This window comes from Mytilus trossulus, chromosome 10, assembly GCF_036588685.1.
Source record: "Mytilus trossulus isolate FHL-02 chromosome 10, PNRI_Mtr1.1.1.hap1, whole genome shotgun sequence".
Classification (NCBI taxonomy): domain Eukaryota; kingdom Metazoa; phylum Mollusca; class Bivalvia; order Mytilida; family Mytilidae; genus Mytilus; species Mytilus trossulus.
The window spans coordinates 8,824,544-8,840,582 of record NC_086382.1 but is presented as its reverse complement, the minus strand read 5'-3'; the positions used below and the strand labels follow the sequence as shown (position 1 = coordinate 8,840,582).

The 16,039-nt window shown below is 33.2% G+C and overlaps 1 protein-coding gene across 1 annotated transcript; it reads left to right on the top strand.

The window, feature by feature from the left end:
* Positions 1–3,212: 3,212 nt before the first annotated feature.
* LOC134687672 (uncharacterized) lies at positions 3,213–16,005 on the top strand. Its single transcript, XM_063548129.1, has 4 exons — positions 3,213–3,309; positions 6,658–6,887; positions 11,325–11,715; positions 15,779–16,005. The coding sequence occupies exons 1-4, from the start codon at positions 3,213–3,215 to the stop codon at positions 16,003–16,005; spliced, it is 945 nt and encodes a 314-aa protein (XP_063404199.1).
* The last annotated feature ends 34 nt before the right edge of the window (positions 16,006–16,039 follow it).

Here is a 16,039-nt window from a genome sequence, read left to right as displayed (position 1 = left end):
AATACTTTGTAGTGTTTTAACATGTGTATTTTTTGTTTACTTATATATTCAAAACTGTGCTCAATTATTTTACATCTTATAACATGTATAATGCCAAAATCATTTCTTTATATATAAGACAATGAAAGTTAAACTAAGACTGTTTTTGCATTATACATGTTATAAGATGTATTATAATTTAGCACATATGCCATTTTTAAGATATAACATTTTTGTTATTTTTTTACTTATTGTTGATATGTAATAGGCTTGTATCTTTTTCAGTATAACATGGAACATGAAGTAAATAGGAGCTAGTTTTCTATTAAAAATCAGAGGAGTTTCATGAATGATGGCCCCCCTTTTAGAAGAAGAAGAGAATTATATCAGATTAGCCTTGTTATTGAAAGGAGTGTCACCAAGAGCAGTCCGAACTTTCTTTGACAAAGAATTTCCACCTACCTATCTACCGTCAACATTGAATAAATACTACAACACTCTCTACGACTTGTTTAAAAAGAGAATCTTGAACCAGGCACAGTTGAATCTTTTATTTCCAAAAAATGGTACGTATTTCATATGTCTATAGAAATCTTGTAGTTCTGATTTTGTTTAGATTTGTTAATTGACAATCTGATTAAGATCCAGATGTTGTGGGGATACTTTGCTTTTAAGTATCCAACAACATAAGTCGAAAGCAAATTAACAATACCGTGGCAAAAAAAAACATATCAATTAGCTAAGAAAATAAACAACAGTATGCAAAACACAGGGATTTTTTTTTATAGGGGTTGATATATAGAAGGTTCTTGAAAAAGGTAAGTAGATCATGCTCCACTTGTGGCAGCGTCATGATAGGTTGAGTTTCATTATACTTGACATGTACATTAACCAACACTAGAGGGTGTGTCATAATGTATGTACAACTTACTAGGCCAAACATAACACTTTAACTTTAAATACATCTAGTCCGGTGGCTACAAGCATATAGCAGACGAATTGTGCACATCCTGCTACAAGCATGAAATTTGGCATTGACCTTCCTGAACTATTACTCTTTGATTTCAGATAGGGAGGCATTTCAAAAAAATGTCTCACTTCCGGTAAAGCACAAAATGGCGGACATCTTACGTAAATCAGCCCAATATCGAAGGCTAGTATGTGAATAGGTGTTATTATCATGCTTCTATCATAATATTCAGTACAAACCTTTGTTGTTTACTACTTTTGGATATATTATATAGATAAGATGTCTTTAAAAAACCCTACTTCCGGTTAAATCCAACATGGCTGACCTTGTACTAAAATAGGCTTATTTTTAAGGGAGGTTTATTGAAGTGTGGTTTAATGTTTTGCTACTATCATACATATATGTAGGAACCTTTCTTTAGTGCTTCTCATTGACACAATGTATAAGACATATATCTTTAAAACCCTTACTTCCGGTAATATAAAAAAAAAATGGCGGACATAGAAATATCGATTTATTATTTAAATATTCAACTTTTCAAAAAGTAGAGAAAATGTTATGTTTTGTGCTTGTCATTAAACTTTTGGCTTTAAGTTATCCCAAAACTTCTAATTTTATTCTGTTGTTAATGTTTAAATACAAAGTTGACACTTCCGGTAAAAAATATGGCGTAAATTTCAAAGGTAAGTCCTCAATCCATATCTTTGATGTAGAGTTCTGGATAGATTGATTAAAACAAAATAAAATTACTAAATTACTAAAACATTTTTAAAAATTACTACTAATTGGCCAAAAAATACAAGTTTATTCACAGTCACCACCACATGCACACAAGGCAGTGCACGGGGGACCCGATTTTTCCCATAACGACTGCGGCATTCTTTTTTACATACCCAATGTACAAACTTCTAATAAAAGGATGAGGCCTCAGAAAGAGTTTTTTTTATAAAGGGACCTTCTTTGTCCCTTAGAATCTATTAGCGCCTGGACTGGCTAGCATAAGAGCCAACTCTAAGCCCGTCCCCCAAAACACCCGCTTGAGTTTATTGAACGTTTTATATGCTGAAAAAGACTAGACCAAGTTGAGGAAACAGTCTCAATTAGCCTCCCCTTTGTGCAAATAGTTATTTTCTTGCTTCGTTAAACATGTTAGTTTGTGCAATCCTACAGTTAAACCCCGGTGATTAAGGCTGATCAATCATCATTCGTTATGTTAAAGTCACATCTTCAAATGCCATCAATGTTTCCCAAGGAGTCTTTTTTTCCTTTTCAAGCAAACAGAGAACCGTATAACAACCGGTAAAGGCATGGATCGCAATACGTGTTTGTAATCACGCATTGCCTATTGCATTTGACAGACAATTGAAAGATATTAATCCAAAGTGTTTTGCCTTCCCAAAGACAATCCATAGTTCGTCTACCCCTATGTCACGGATTACCGAAACAGTAATGACAGAATCATCATAAACGACTGTTCGAACCACTATTTCAGACACATGCACCATGATTCTTGTGTCAGCCTCTTAATGTGAACTTAGTGCTAAACTTGAAATACATCACGTGGTGGATAACACTGAACATCCTGAGCATTTGTTGCTACTACTACCATACTCATTCAGGACTTCATTCACTCCTGTTACAGTTTCAAGGTATTTTATTAAAGTAAAGACATAATACTCAATTAGCAAACTCGTTAGGAAACACCTTGAAACTGTAACAATAGTGGATGTAGTCTCGGATGCGTACATATACTGGTAGTTTGAAGGCTGCTACAAGAAACAAGAGCTACATTTAGGGGAAAGGGAATACACAGACGAATCCAGGGTCATAACAAATCCCCAAAAATTGGCAAAGTTTTCTGAGAGATGACGACATAAAGAAAGAACTTGTTAATTTTCATTCACAGCAGCTTGCTCAAAAAAAGTTTTAAGAAAAGGTAGTTGTAACAACAAATGCTCAGGATGTTCAGTGTTAACCACCACTTGATGTTTCAATTTCAGCACCATGTTTACATGAAGAAACTGACAGTAGAATCAAGATGGATTTGTCTGATGCAGTGAATCACAAACTTAACTTAGTCATAACTCGAACAGTCGATACTAATGCCATTGCTGTTTCGCTATTCCGTGACAAATGGGCAGACGAAATTTAGTTTGCATTTGGAAGTGGGAAAAGTTTTAGATACATATATATCAACGACCTTTCAAATGCACTAAGCATTGAGAGATTAAACTTTTCCTGGAAAAGGAACTGTGTTGGCTACATGGATGTAGATATGACTTTAACATTTAGGATGATGATTGACCAGTCAACATCACCAGATGTGGATTGGATAATATCATTGATAAAGCGATATATTGGTTTGTTGTAACATCGAAAAAACTTATCAGATGGGGTTAACAAAGCAAGAAAACATGTGTTTTTGGGAGAGGACAGACTTATTGGGGCTATTCCCACGACTGGGTCTAATCTTTTTCAGCATGTAAAGCGTGCAAAGTACCATAGCGGGTGTGAATGAGTAACAATCTTAGAAAGCGAATGGTATGTGTAGCAACGAATGCTCAGGATATTCTATCTTATCCACCAAATGATATATTTCGAGCTTAGAACACAGTTCACAATAAGAGGCAGGGCAAACACTATAATCAATGTGCATGTGTCTTATGCAGTGAAACACGAACTTAAAGGAGTAATGATTCGAACAGTCGTTACTTATGATGCTGTCATTACTGTTTCGCTATTCCGTGACATAGGGGTAGACGAACTATGGATTATCTTTGGGAAGGCAAAACTCTTTGGATTAATATCTATCAAGTGCCTTTCATATGAACTAGGCAATGGGTGATCACACGCACTTATTGTTATCCATGCGTTTACCAGTTGTGATACGGTTCTCTGTTTGCTTGAAAAGGAAAAAAGACTGCGTGGGAGACATTGATAGCATTTGAAGATGTGCCTTCAACATAAAGAATGATGATTGATCAGCCTAATTTACCGGGGTTTTACTGTAAGATCGCACAAACAGATTGGGCTAACATGGTTAACGAAGCAAGAAAAAAACTATTTGCACAAAGGGGAAGGCTAATTGAGGCTGTTACCTAAACTTGGTATAGTATTTTCAAGCATGTTAAACATGCAATAAACTTAGGCGGGTGTTTAGGAAGACGAGCTTGGGATTGGCTCTTATGCATTCCAGGCGCTAATGGATGGCGAAGGAACAAAGAAGATTTCTTTTCTGACACAACATGTCTAAGGCCTCATCATTTTGTCAGAAGTTTGTACATTGTGGATGTAAGAAAGAATGCCGCGGTCGTTGTTTATGGGGGAAATCGCCATCCGCCCATACCCCCCCCCCCCCCTTTTTGCACTACCTTGTGTGCATGTGGTGGTACCCGTGAATAAACATGTATTTTTGGCCAAATAGTACTAATTTTAAAAATGTTTTAGTAATATAGTGATTTTATTTTGTTTTAATCAATCTATCAAAAACACTACATCGAAGATATGGATTGAGGACTTACCTTTGAAATTTACGCCAATTTGTTTACCGGAAGTGACAACTTTGTATTTAAACGTTAACAATAGAATAGCATTCGTGGTTTTTGGGATAACTTAAAGCCAAAAGTTTAATGACCAGAACAAAAAACAACATTTTCTTTACATGCTGAAAAAAGTTGAATATTTAAATAATAAATTGATATTTCTTTGTTGGATTTTTTATACTACCGGAAGTAAGGGTTTTAAAGATATACGTCTTATACATTGTGTCCACGAGAAGCACTAAAGAAAGGTTCCTGCATAATGTAATGATAGTAGCATTACGTTAAAACACACTTCAATTACCCTTCCTAAAAAATAAGCTTATTTTAGTACAACGTCCGACATGTTGGATTTTACCGGAAGTAGGGTTTTTCAAGACATCTATCTCTGTAATGTATCCAAAAGTAGTAAAATAAAAAGTTTGTACTACATGTTATGATAGTAGCATGATAATAACACCTATACACACATTAGCCTTCGATATTGGGCTGATTTAAGTTTGACGTCCGCTATTCGGTATTTTAACGCAAGTGAGACATTTTTTTCAAATGCCTCCCTATCTGAAATCAAAGAGTAATAGTTCAGGAAAGTCTAAGCCAAATTTCATGCTTGTAGCAGGATGTGCACAATTTTTCACAAAGCCGTCGTACTAATAGAATAAAATAACGCTCAGAACATAACGAGACTATGTGTTAACTTAAAAAGTGCTTAATATTAGCTACTCCATACAAATATTTTACCACTCGAAAACTGATACTGATGCTGATCATTGTCATTGTAGTCCTTATCATTACTGCAGAATTCGTCTTTGTCGTTTTCCACCAATCCATATAACTGGCTTAGTTCTGTTCCCTTGTATGTAATTATTTGTGAAGATATTACTCCACCAGGACATGTTGTGTTATCACTCTGAAAGATAAAATTAACCAAGATAGAGAGATTGGCAACACAACAAATTTAAACTAATCAAATAATTCAATATTATGTATTTTGTCGCGCCTAAAACTTCTGATGTACAAATTTCCACATGATAAAAATATTTACTGAAAAAATTAACTGATTTATAGGTGAACAGTAGAACTATTTAATCTAGTAGATACAGATACAATACAAAGTTGCGTTAATTTAAAGAGCATTATTCTGGCTTGACAAGTAATGCGAAGTGACCTGAGTCTATTTCAAGATTTTTTCCCTCATATATTATATTTTAAAAATTAAGGGTAAAGTGCAGCTGGTGTACTGTTTAAAGGCACATGTAAACCTGCTCCAAGAGATATAACCACTAACATCTTTTATATTCGAATAGTAACCTGTTATTCACAGCGGGGTCCACAGAGATGGCTCTCATCTCAATGATGTATAGTTTGACAAATCTTTTTTCTAAATTATGTTTCTACCATCATGGTTAACTTTGAAATTGTGATCATATAATAACAATCCTTAAAAAAAAATCAAGAGACTGTCAGAGTGACAGCAAACTAGATTTGACTTTCAGAAGTCAAACCATGGACAGTTGAGCAAGTATGGACACATTTAAGCTCAAAACAGCTCTTAATTTTGATTGTGATTGAAGATTTGACATAGCATAGGTTTGTGACACAAACTGAATGTGGTGAAGGAACTGAAAAAAATAAATTGGACATTTACCTATTTTGGTCCAATATCCAAAATCTAAGAACATCGTTAGAATCAGCATATCAAAGAACTCCAAGAATTCAAATTTTAATGAAATACTTCTTATTTCTGTTCAAGGGGAAAAAAACAAACAAAAAACAAGCCACCAAATGACATTTAAACTAATTTCTTTATTTATGTTCAAAGGGAAAACTCAAATTCATATAATAAAAAATAATTTTGCTACTGAAAGGTCTACAACACAACAACGAGAACAGTTAAAATTGTGAAAATTAATCTTGACCTTCATTTAGTCACAGGAAACAACATATCTAAATTTGGCAAGATTTCGTCAAAGCGTTTTCATGTTAATGAATGGACACTGTTTGGCAGAAAGTTACTCATCTAGATGTAGTAGATGGTGAATTTCATTAAATTTGTAGTACATACATGGTGCTGTATGAATTTATTATCGACAGTTACATTTACTCTGGTAAATTCTGTATTTAGGGATATGAATAACTGTTGACTTTCAATGTCTTTTGTTGATACAGGTGTACCTGATTCCAAAACTTTTGATGTAACATTGATGATCTGTTTGATCAGAAACTTGACATCTGTCAATCAACCAATCAATGGATATGACTGTCTACCACTACCAAGGGAGACAACTCCTGGTCCTGATCTTGCCAGGATTAAATGGTACAGAAATATATTAGCTCATCATGATAGTGACACCATACCAACAGATGATTTCAATACAGCATGGAGAAATGTAGTAAATGTAAGTACATTCTTAATAAAACAATAATGTTGTATAATGTGGTACCTAGCAACTATAGGTATGTACAATTTCAGTAGTGAGCAAAACCCATACCATAAAGTAAACTATAAAAAGACAAGGCATGATGAACACAATGTTGAAAAGAAACCAAACAACCCAATTTATTAATGAACAAAAAACGAAAAAAAAGATGTAGACGGCAATTACAGAAAACCAATGAATTGATGGCTCCTGATTTGGGATAGACATGTAAAGATTGTGGTATTGTTAAACATGTTTGTGAGCACTCAACCAGTCTCTAACCTGTGACAGTAGTATAAAAGAGAGGCAAAAGATACCAAAGGGACATTCAAACTCATAAGTCGAAAATGAACCAACAAAGCCATGGCAAAAAACGAACAACCATGTAATGTATGTAACAGAATAAAATAACATAAAAAAAAAAAAATTTAAAATAAGTTGAAAAGGGCTTGACTCATCAGACAGACACAACAAAAATCTGGTAAGAGTAAAGCAAAAAAGCACATCGAAAAGTACATACAGTTACTGACAACTTATACTAATAAACTAATACTGTGGGTTCATTTATTTTCGTGGGTATCAATTTTCGTGGATTGAGGAAAACTAACATTTTCGTGGATATTTGAATTCGTGGTTTGCCGATTTCTGTGTTCAAAGGGTATAGAAAGTTTGTTATTCGTTGAACATGTGAATTCGTGGTTCATCTGTACCCACGAAAGCCACGAAAATTGGTATCCAACGAATAATAATGAATCCACAGTACATGAAATATATCGTGCTTCCAAGACTAAGATATCAATCAGTACAAATCATCCAGTAGATTTAGTGCATAGACATCATCTTGTTAAAAATTGGTCACAATTGCAATTAGTTGACTCAAATGTTGGCATATTTTTATACAACCGCAAAAATTGATTTTTTTTTGGTCGTATATTGGTATCACGTTGGCGTCGTCATCTGCGTCATCGTCGTCGTCGTCTGAATACTTTTAGTTTTCGCACTCTATTTTTTTAGTAAAAGTCAATAGAATTCTATGAAATTTTGACACAAGGTTTATGACCACAAAAGGAAGGTTGGGATTGATTTTTGGAGTTTTGGTTCCAACAGTTAAGGAATTAGGGGCCAAAAAAGGGCCCAAAAAAGCATTATTCTTCGTTTTCGCACAATAACTTTAGTATAAGTGAATAGAAATCAATGAAATTTATACACAAGGTAAATATGACTACAAAAGGAAGGTTGGGATTAATTTTGGGAGTTGAGGTCCCAACAGTTTAGAAATTAGGGGCCAAAAAGGGGCCCAAATAAGCATTATTCTTGGTTTTCGCACCATAACTTTAGTATAAGTAAATAGAAATCTATGAAATTTAAACACAAGGTTTATGACCATAAAAGGAAGGTTTGGTTTGTTTTTGGAAGTTTTGGTCCCAACAGTTTAGGAATAAGGGGCCCAAAGGGTCCAAAATTGAACTTTGTTTGATTTCATCAAAAATTGAATAATTGGGGTTCTTTGATATGTCGAATCTAACTGTGTATGTAGAATTTTAATTTTTGGTCCCGTTTTCAAATTGGTCTACAAAATCATGGTACTTCACATCCGGTTGCATACGAAAGTAGGTCTAAAAAAATATTCCCTTGAATTTGTCCGTTGTAGGTAATTAATCCTACATTTTATTGCAGTAAAACTATTTCTGTGTCATAAACATATGTCTTGGGTATTTCAGAACACCATTATTTTTTTATTTGCGATTTCTATAGAAAATGTTGTAATCCTGAGGTTACATGGTGACTAAACCTTGTACGCAGATAGAATAAGGGGAGAAATTTGATTGGTTAACTTCCAATGATGGTTATTTTCTTATATGCAATGAAATGTTATGTGAAACTTTTTCTATAGAACTGGACAGGATAAAACTTTACTCATGCCAAGTATTTCTTTATTTAAAAGAAAGATAAATTCTGCACAATTTTTTGAAAAGTGCAAATTTAACAAAGACTAATAGGGGAAAATCAATGGTTGTATTACACCTACATTAAGGTCCAAAGGGTCCAAAATTAAACTAAGTTTAATTTTAACAAAAATTGAAGACTTGGGGTTCTTTGTTATGCTGAATCTAAAAATGTACTTAGATTTTTGATTATTGGCCCAGTTTTCAAGTTAGTCCAAATCAGGGTCCAAAATTAAACTTTGTTTGATTTCATCAAAAATTGAATGATTGGGGTTCTTTGATATGCCAAATCTAACTGTGTATGTAGATTCTTAATTTTTGGTCCCGTTTGTAAATTGGTCTACATTAAGGTCCAAAGGGTCCAAAATTAAACTTAGTTTGATTTTAACAAAAATTGAATCCTTGGGGTTCTTTGATATGCTGAATCTAAAAATGTACTTAGATTTTTGATTATTGTGCCAAGTTTTCAAGTTAGTCCAAATCAGGGTCCAAAATTAAACTTTGTTTGATTTCATCAAAAATTGAATAATTGGGGTTCTTTGATATGCCTTAGAACGAATAAAATTACATTGGAAGAAAATATATAAGTGAAAAATGCGATTAAAAAACAAATAATCATTGAAATATATAATATTACTATTTTTTTTCAAAATTGGGTAAAACAAAATAGCCAAAACAGTATCGTATGTATAGGGCTTTCAACATTAACAAAATTAACGAATTTATCCTATAAGAATCAAAATAGTGCATGGCAGCCGTATATTTGTTTTCATTTAACCATTGGTTGGGCATTTATATTCGTATTTTACCCCTCGCTAACGCTCAGGGTAAAATAATCGAAAATATAAGCATTATTCTTGGTTTTCGCACCATAAATAGAAATCTATGAAATTTAAACACAACGTTTATGACCATAAAAGGAAGGTTTGGTTTGTTTTTGGAAGTTTTGGTCCCAACAGTTTAGGAATACCATGAATAAGGGGCCCAAAGGGTCCAAAATTGAACTTTGTTTGATTTCATAAAAAATTGAATAATTGGGGTTCTTTGATATGCCGAATATAACTGTGTATGTAGAATCTTATTTTTTGGTCCCGTTTTCAAATTGGTCTACATTAAGGTCCAAAGGGTCCAAAATTAAACTTAGTTTGATTTAACAAAAAATGAATCCTTGGGGTTCTTTGATATGCTGAATCTAAAAATGTACTTAAATTTTTGATTATTGGCCCAGTTTTCAAGTTTGTCCAAATCAGGGTCCAAAATTAAACTTTGTTTGATTTCATCAAAAATTGAATAATTGGGGTTCTTTGATATGCCAAATCTAACTGTGTATGTAGATTCTTAATTTTTGGTCCCGTTTTCAAATTGGTCTACATTAAGGTCCAAAGGGTCCAAAATTAAACTTAGTTTGATTTAAACAAAAATTGAATCCTTGGGGTTCTTTGATATGCTGAATCTAAACATGTACTTAGATTTTTGATTATGGACCCAGTTTTCAAGTTGGGTCAAATCAGGATCCAAAATTATTATATTAAGTATTGTGCAATAGCAAGAAATTTTCAATTGCACAGTATTCAGCAATAGCAAGAAATCTTCAATTGAACAGTATTGTGCAATAGCAAGAAGTTTTCAATTGCACCGTATAGCGCAATAGCAAGAAATCTTCAATTGCACAGTATTGTGCCATATCAAATATTTTCAATTGCACAGTATTGCGCAATAGCAAGAAATATCTAATTGCACAATGTTGTGCAATAGCAAAAATTTTTCAATTGGAGTTATCTTTCTTTGTCCAGAATAGTAGTTGAATCAACTTAAATCATTGTTTTATACACTATACAATGTATATTCACTTTTACAACCAACTGATAAATTAAAACAATCTTTACCATTCAGTGATAACAAGCACTTTATTTTACATTTTAATATGTTATGATGTATTTAAATGAGTAGTTATTGTTGCAAACTCCATAAGGAATTTGAATTGAGATCAGTTTTGGAAAAAGGGAAAGGAGGATGTAAAAAAAGGGGAGGGGGGGTAAATTTTTCTCATTTCAGATTTCATGAATAAAAAGAAAACTACTTCAAACATTTTTTGAGAGGATTAATATTCAACAGCATAGTGAACTGCTCAAAGGCAAAAACAATATTTTAAGTTCATTAGACCACATTCATTCTGTGTCAGAAACCTATGCTGTGTCAACTCTGTAATCACAATCCAAATTTAGAGCTGAATCTAGCTTGAATGTTGTGTCCATACTTGCCCCAACTGTTCAGGGTTCAACCTCTGCGGTCGTATAAAGCTGCGCCCTGCGGAGCATCTGGTTTTATTTCTCATCCTGGGACAAATATTTCCTGAGGTTATTTTCATCATAATTATATCTAAAATCTATACCTGACCCAAAATAATTCCTACTTATTAATAAAGATTGCAGCTCTGTTTATTGTAACTCTTTGAAATATTTATTTACAGGCTGTAAGTCGATTGGGTGGTGTGTCAATAAATCAAGAGTGTCAAGAGCTAAAGGTGAAAATTTTAGATCAGTCCAACCAGGAAATTATGCTGGAAATCAAACAATCACAGGAAGAATTGAAGGAACTGAGACGAACAATGGACATTGAAAACTCAACCATAAGGGAAAATCTTAGAGATTTGCAAGATTCCCACAGTACATTGCAAACAGAACACTCAAGAGCTACACATAATCTAAGAGATCTTCAAGATTCCCACACTTCTTTACAAGCAGAGCACTCAAGCACTACCAAAAATCTGATAGATCTGAAGGATTCCCATAGTACTTTACAAATTGAACACTCAAAAGTCACAGAGATTTTAAAAGACCCAGTACCATGGAACATAAGAGGTATATATTATAATAGTATTACTAGAAGATATAAGGTAGTACTATAATGGTTATTCATTGGTCCTTATACAAACAGCTTCTTGAAGTTCTTCTATATTTTCCATGTTATCTATCTTTAAATCCAGTAAAATTTAGAAAATATTACCTGATTACGTCATTGTATGTTGGATTTATCATAAATATTAGGAGGTGAAAATAATACTCTGCAATAATATTAGCAATTGAATTTTGTTTTTGCAAGAATCATTCTTAGCGTATTTACATGTAGTTAAGATAGTTTAGCTGAACATGTTCCAGGCATAAATCAAAACAGGAAAGACATTTAGATGCTTAACAATGCAAACAAGGTAGATAGAGTCAACTTAGTTTTGACAAGGATATTAACATGATTAAATAGCTGAATTATTTTGTATCATTTAGTAAAAATGCTAAAAACCCTAGATGTTTTTTTTTATAGTACAAAGTAGATCAGCTATTTGGAGTAATTATAATAATCGGGTAATTCCATAGTCCTTATATAATTACCATGTGTCAATTCAAAAGATCATACCATATGTCAAATCAGCTGTCCATACCATATGTCAGGTCAATTGTCAACACCATATGTCAAATCAGCTGTCCATACCTTATGTCAAGTCAATTGTGAACACCATATGTCAAGTCAAATGTCCATACCTTATGTCAGGTCAATTGTCCATACCATATGTGAAGTCAATTGTCAACACCATATGTCAAGTCAAATGTCCATACCTTATGTCAAGTCAATTGTCCATACCATATGTCAAGTCAATTGTCAACACCATATGTCAAATCAGCTGTCCATACCTTATGTCAAGTCAATTGTCAACACCATATGTCAAGTCAAATGTCCATACCTTATGTCAAGTCAATTGTCCATACCATATGTCAAGTCAATTGTCAACACCATATAACAAATCAGCTGTCCATACCTTATGTCAAGTCAATTGTCAACACCATATGTCAAATCAATTGTTAAGCCATATGTCAAATCAGCTGTCCATACCTTATGTCAAGTCAATTGTCGATAACATATGTCAAGTCAGCTGCCCATACTATATGTCAAGTCAATTGTCAATACCATATGTCAAGTCAATTGTCAACACCATATGTCAAATCAGCTGTCCATACCTTATGTCAAGTCAATTGTCCATACCATATGTCAAGTCAATTGTCAACACCATATGTCAAGTCAAATGTCCATACCTTATGTCAAGTCAATTGTCCATACCATATGTCAAGTCAATTGTCAACACCATATGTCAAATCAGCTGTCCATACCTTATATCAAGTCAATTGTCAACACCATATGTCAAATCAATTGTCAACACCATGTCAAATCAGCTGTCCATACCTTATGTCAAGTTAATTGTCAATAACATATGTCAAGTCAGCTGTCCATACCATATGTCAAGTCAATTGTCAATAACATATGTCAAGTCAGCTGTCCATCTTTATGTCAAGTCAATTGTCCATACCATATGTCAAGTCAATTGTCAACACCATATGTCAAATCAGCTGTCCATACCTTATGTAAAGTGAATTGTCCATACCATATGTCAAGTCAATTGTCAACACCATATGTCAAGTCAAATGTCCATACCTTATGTCAAGTCAATTGTCCATACCATATGTCAAGTCAATTGTCAACACCAAATGTCAAATCAGCTGTCCATACCTTATGTCAAGTCAATTGTCAACACCATATGTCAAGTCAAATGTCCATACCTTATGTCAAGTCAATTGTCCATACCATATGTCAAGTCGATTGTCAACACCATATGTCAAGTCAAATGTCCATACCTTATGTCAAGTCAATTGTCCATACCATATGTCAAATCAATTGTCAACAGCATATGTTAAATCAGCTGTCCATACCTTATGTCAAGTCAATTGTTAATAACATATGTCAAGTCAGCTGTCCATACCATATGTCAAGTCAATTGTCTTACCATCTTACCATACATCAAATTGTTTGTCTTAACCATATAATATGTCATATACCAAGTCAATTATCTATACCTAATATCAATGCACTTGGCTATACAATAAGTCAAGTCACTTTGCCTTTCTTTATGTCTTGTCAATTATCTTTACAATATACCAAAATCAATTAATATATGTCAAACCAAATTGTCCGTACCATATGTCAAGTCATTTGTATATATATAATGTCAAGCTACTTGGCCATATCATATGTCAAGTCAATTATCTATACCTTATGCCAATTCATTTATTATGTCAAACCAGTGGTCTATACCATATGTCAAGTATATTTTCCTCTTCGTATATCAAACCAATTGTCCATCACATCTGTCAAGTAAACTGTCTATACCATATGTCAAACCAATTGTCCATATCTTATGCCAAGCCAGTTTTCAATACCTAATGTGTAGCCACTTGGCTATATCATATGTCAAGTCAATTATCTCATTGAGATGTCTAGTCAATTATATATATACCATATGCCATATGAATTATTATTTCAAACCAATTATCCATACAATATGACATACCAATTGTTTATACCTCATGTCACGCTTCTTGGCTATATCATAATGTGAAGTCAATTGATTATAAATGATGTTGATTCCATAGTCAATACCATATGCCAAGTCAATTGTCATTAAGCATTTGGCAAGACTTTTAACAGTTATTCATCATTTAGGTGCACCCATTACCACCCTCGTATGTCTAGTAAAACTGACTTTATATAATCTAATGCCATTTAGCTACACATATTTCAATTCAAATGTCTAAACCTAATTTCAAACCACTTGGTTTTACCATATGTCAAGTCAATTGTCTATACATAATATCAAGCCACTTGGCTATGGATATCATATGTCAAGTCAATTATCTGTTTTGTATGTCAAGTCAATTATCTATATCATATTCAAAGCCAATGATTATGTCAAACTAATTGTGTATAGAATATGTCAAGTCAAATGTTTACACCATGAGTCATTTCAGTTGTCTATACCATATATCAATTTAATTGTCTAATACCAGACATCAAATTAATTGTCCATACCATATGTAAAGATAATTATCTAAACTACATGTGAAGTCAATTGTCCAAACCGTATGTCAATATAATTATCTATACCATATCATATGTCAAGTCAATTATCTATACCCTATAGATGTTATGTCAACCATCTGTACCATATGTCAAGTGAAATGACTATACCATATGTTAAATCAATTGTCGATAACATATCAACAATATAAGTCATATCAGTTATATGTATGACATGTTTAATGTTTTTTCAATGTATACCATATGTCAAGCAAATTGTTCATGCCATATGTCAAGTCAATTATCCATTCCATATGTCAAGTCAATTATCCATTCCATATGTCAAGTAAATAGTCCATACCATATGGCATGGCAATTGTCTGTATGATATTTATTAAGCAAATTGTCATATGTCAAACCTATTTCCAGTGCATATCATAGGTCAAGCCTTTGTCTATACCATAGGTTGAGCCATTTGTCTATACCTTAGGTCAAGCCCCTTTTCTACACCGTATTCAAGCCTTTTGTCTATACCAATTCTCAAGTTAATTATCAATACGTATGTCAAGCCTTTTGCCTAAATACTTAGCATTCATAGGTCAAGCCTTTTGTCCATACCATATGTCTAGCCCTTTGTCCATACCATATGTCTAGCCTTTTGTCTATACCATTTGACAAGCAAATTGTTCATACTGTATGTCAAGCCTTTTACCTATACATAGCATAGATAGATCAAGCCTTTTGTTATACTGTATGTCAAGCCTTTTACCTATACATAGCATAGATAGATCAAGCCTTTTGTTATACTGTATGTCAAGCCTTTTATCTATACATAGCATGGATAGATCAAGTCTGTTGTTTATAACATATGTCAAGCCTTTATCCTATATATAGCATGGATAGATCAAGTATTTTGTTTATACCGTATGTCAAATAAATTTTCTTTATCATATATGTCAAACATTCCAGAACTTTTATCTTAAAAAATAAGTATTCAAAAAATTGTCAATTCTTCTTTTTCAGAACTAATTAATGAGGAATTAGAGAACTGGAAAGAAGATAACAAAATATTTATAGAAACAAACGGAGCAAAATGTGTATTAAAGTGCATTAAAGAAAATGGTTGTGTTGTTGTCACAGCAAGTTCTGGTACCGGGAAAACATCATTGGTGCGCCACGTAGCTTTACAGATGCATAATGAAGGCTATGAGATTTTACCAGTATCAAATCCTAAGGAAATCATCAAGTGATACAATCCAATTAAAAAAATATTGTTTGTAGTGG

Excerpts from the sequence above, each read along its gene's own strand:
- LOC134687672 (XM_063548129.1), top strand. The coding sequence starts at position 3,213 with ATGGATGTAGATATGACTTTAACATTTAGGATGATGATTGACCAGTCA. Across the intron at positions 6,888-11,324 it reads CATGGAGAAATGTAGTAAAT|GCTGTAAGTCGATTGGGTGG; the intron begins GTAAGTACATTC and ends ATTTATTTACAG. Across the intron at positions 11,716-15,778 it reads AGTACCATGGAACATAAGAG|AACTAATTAATGAGGAATTA; the intron begins GTATATATTATA and ends CTTCTTTTTCAG.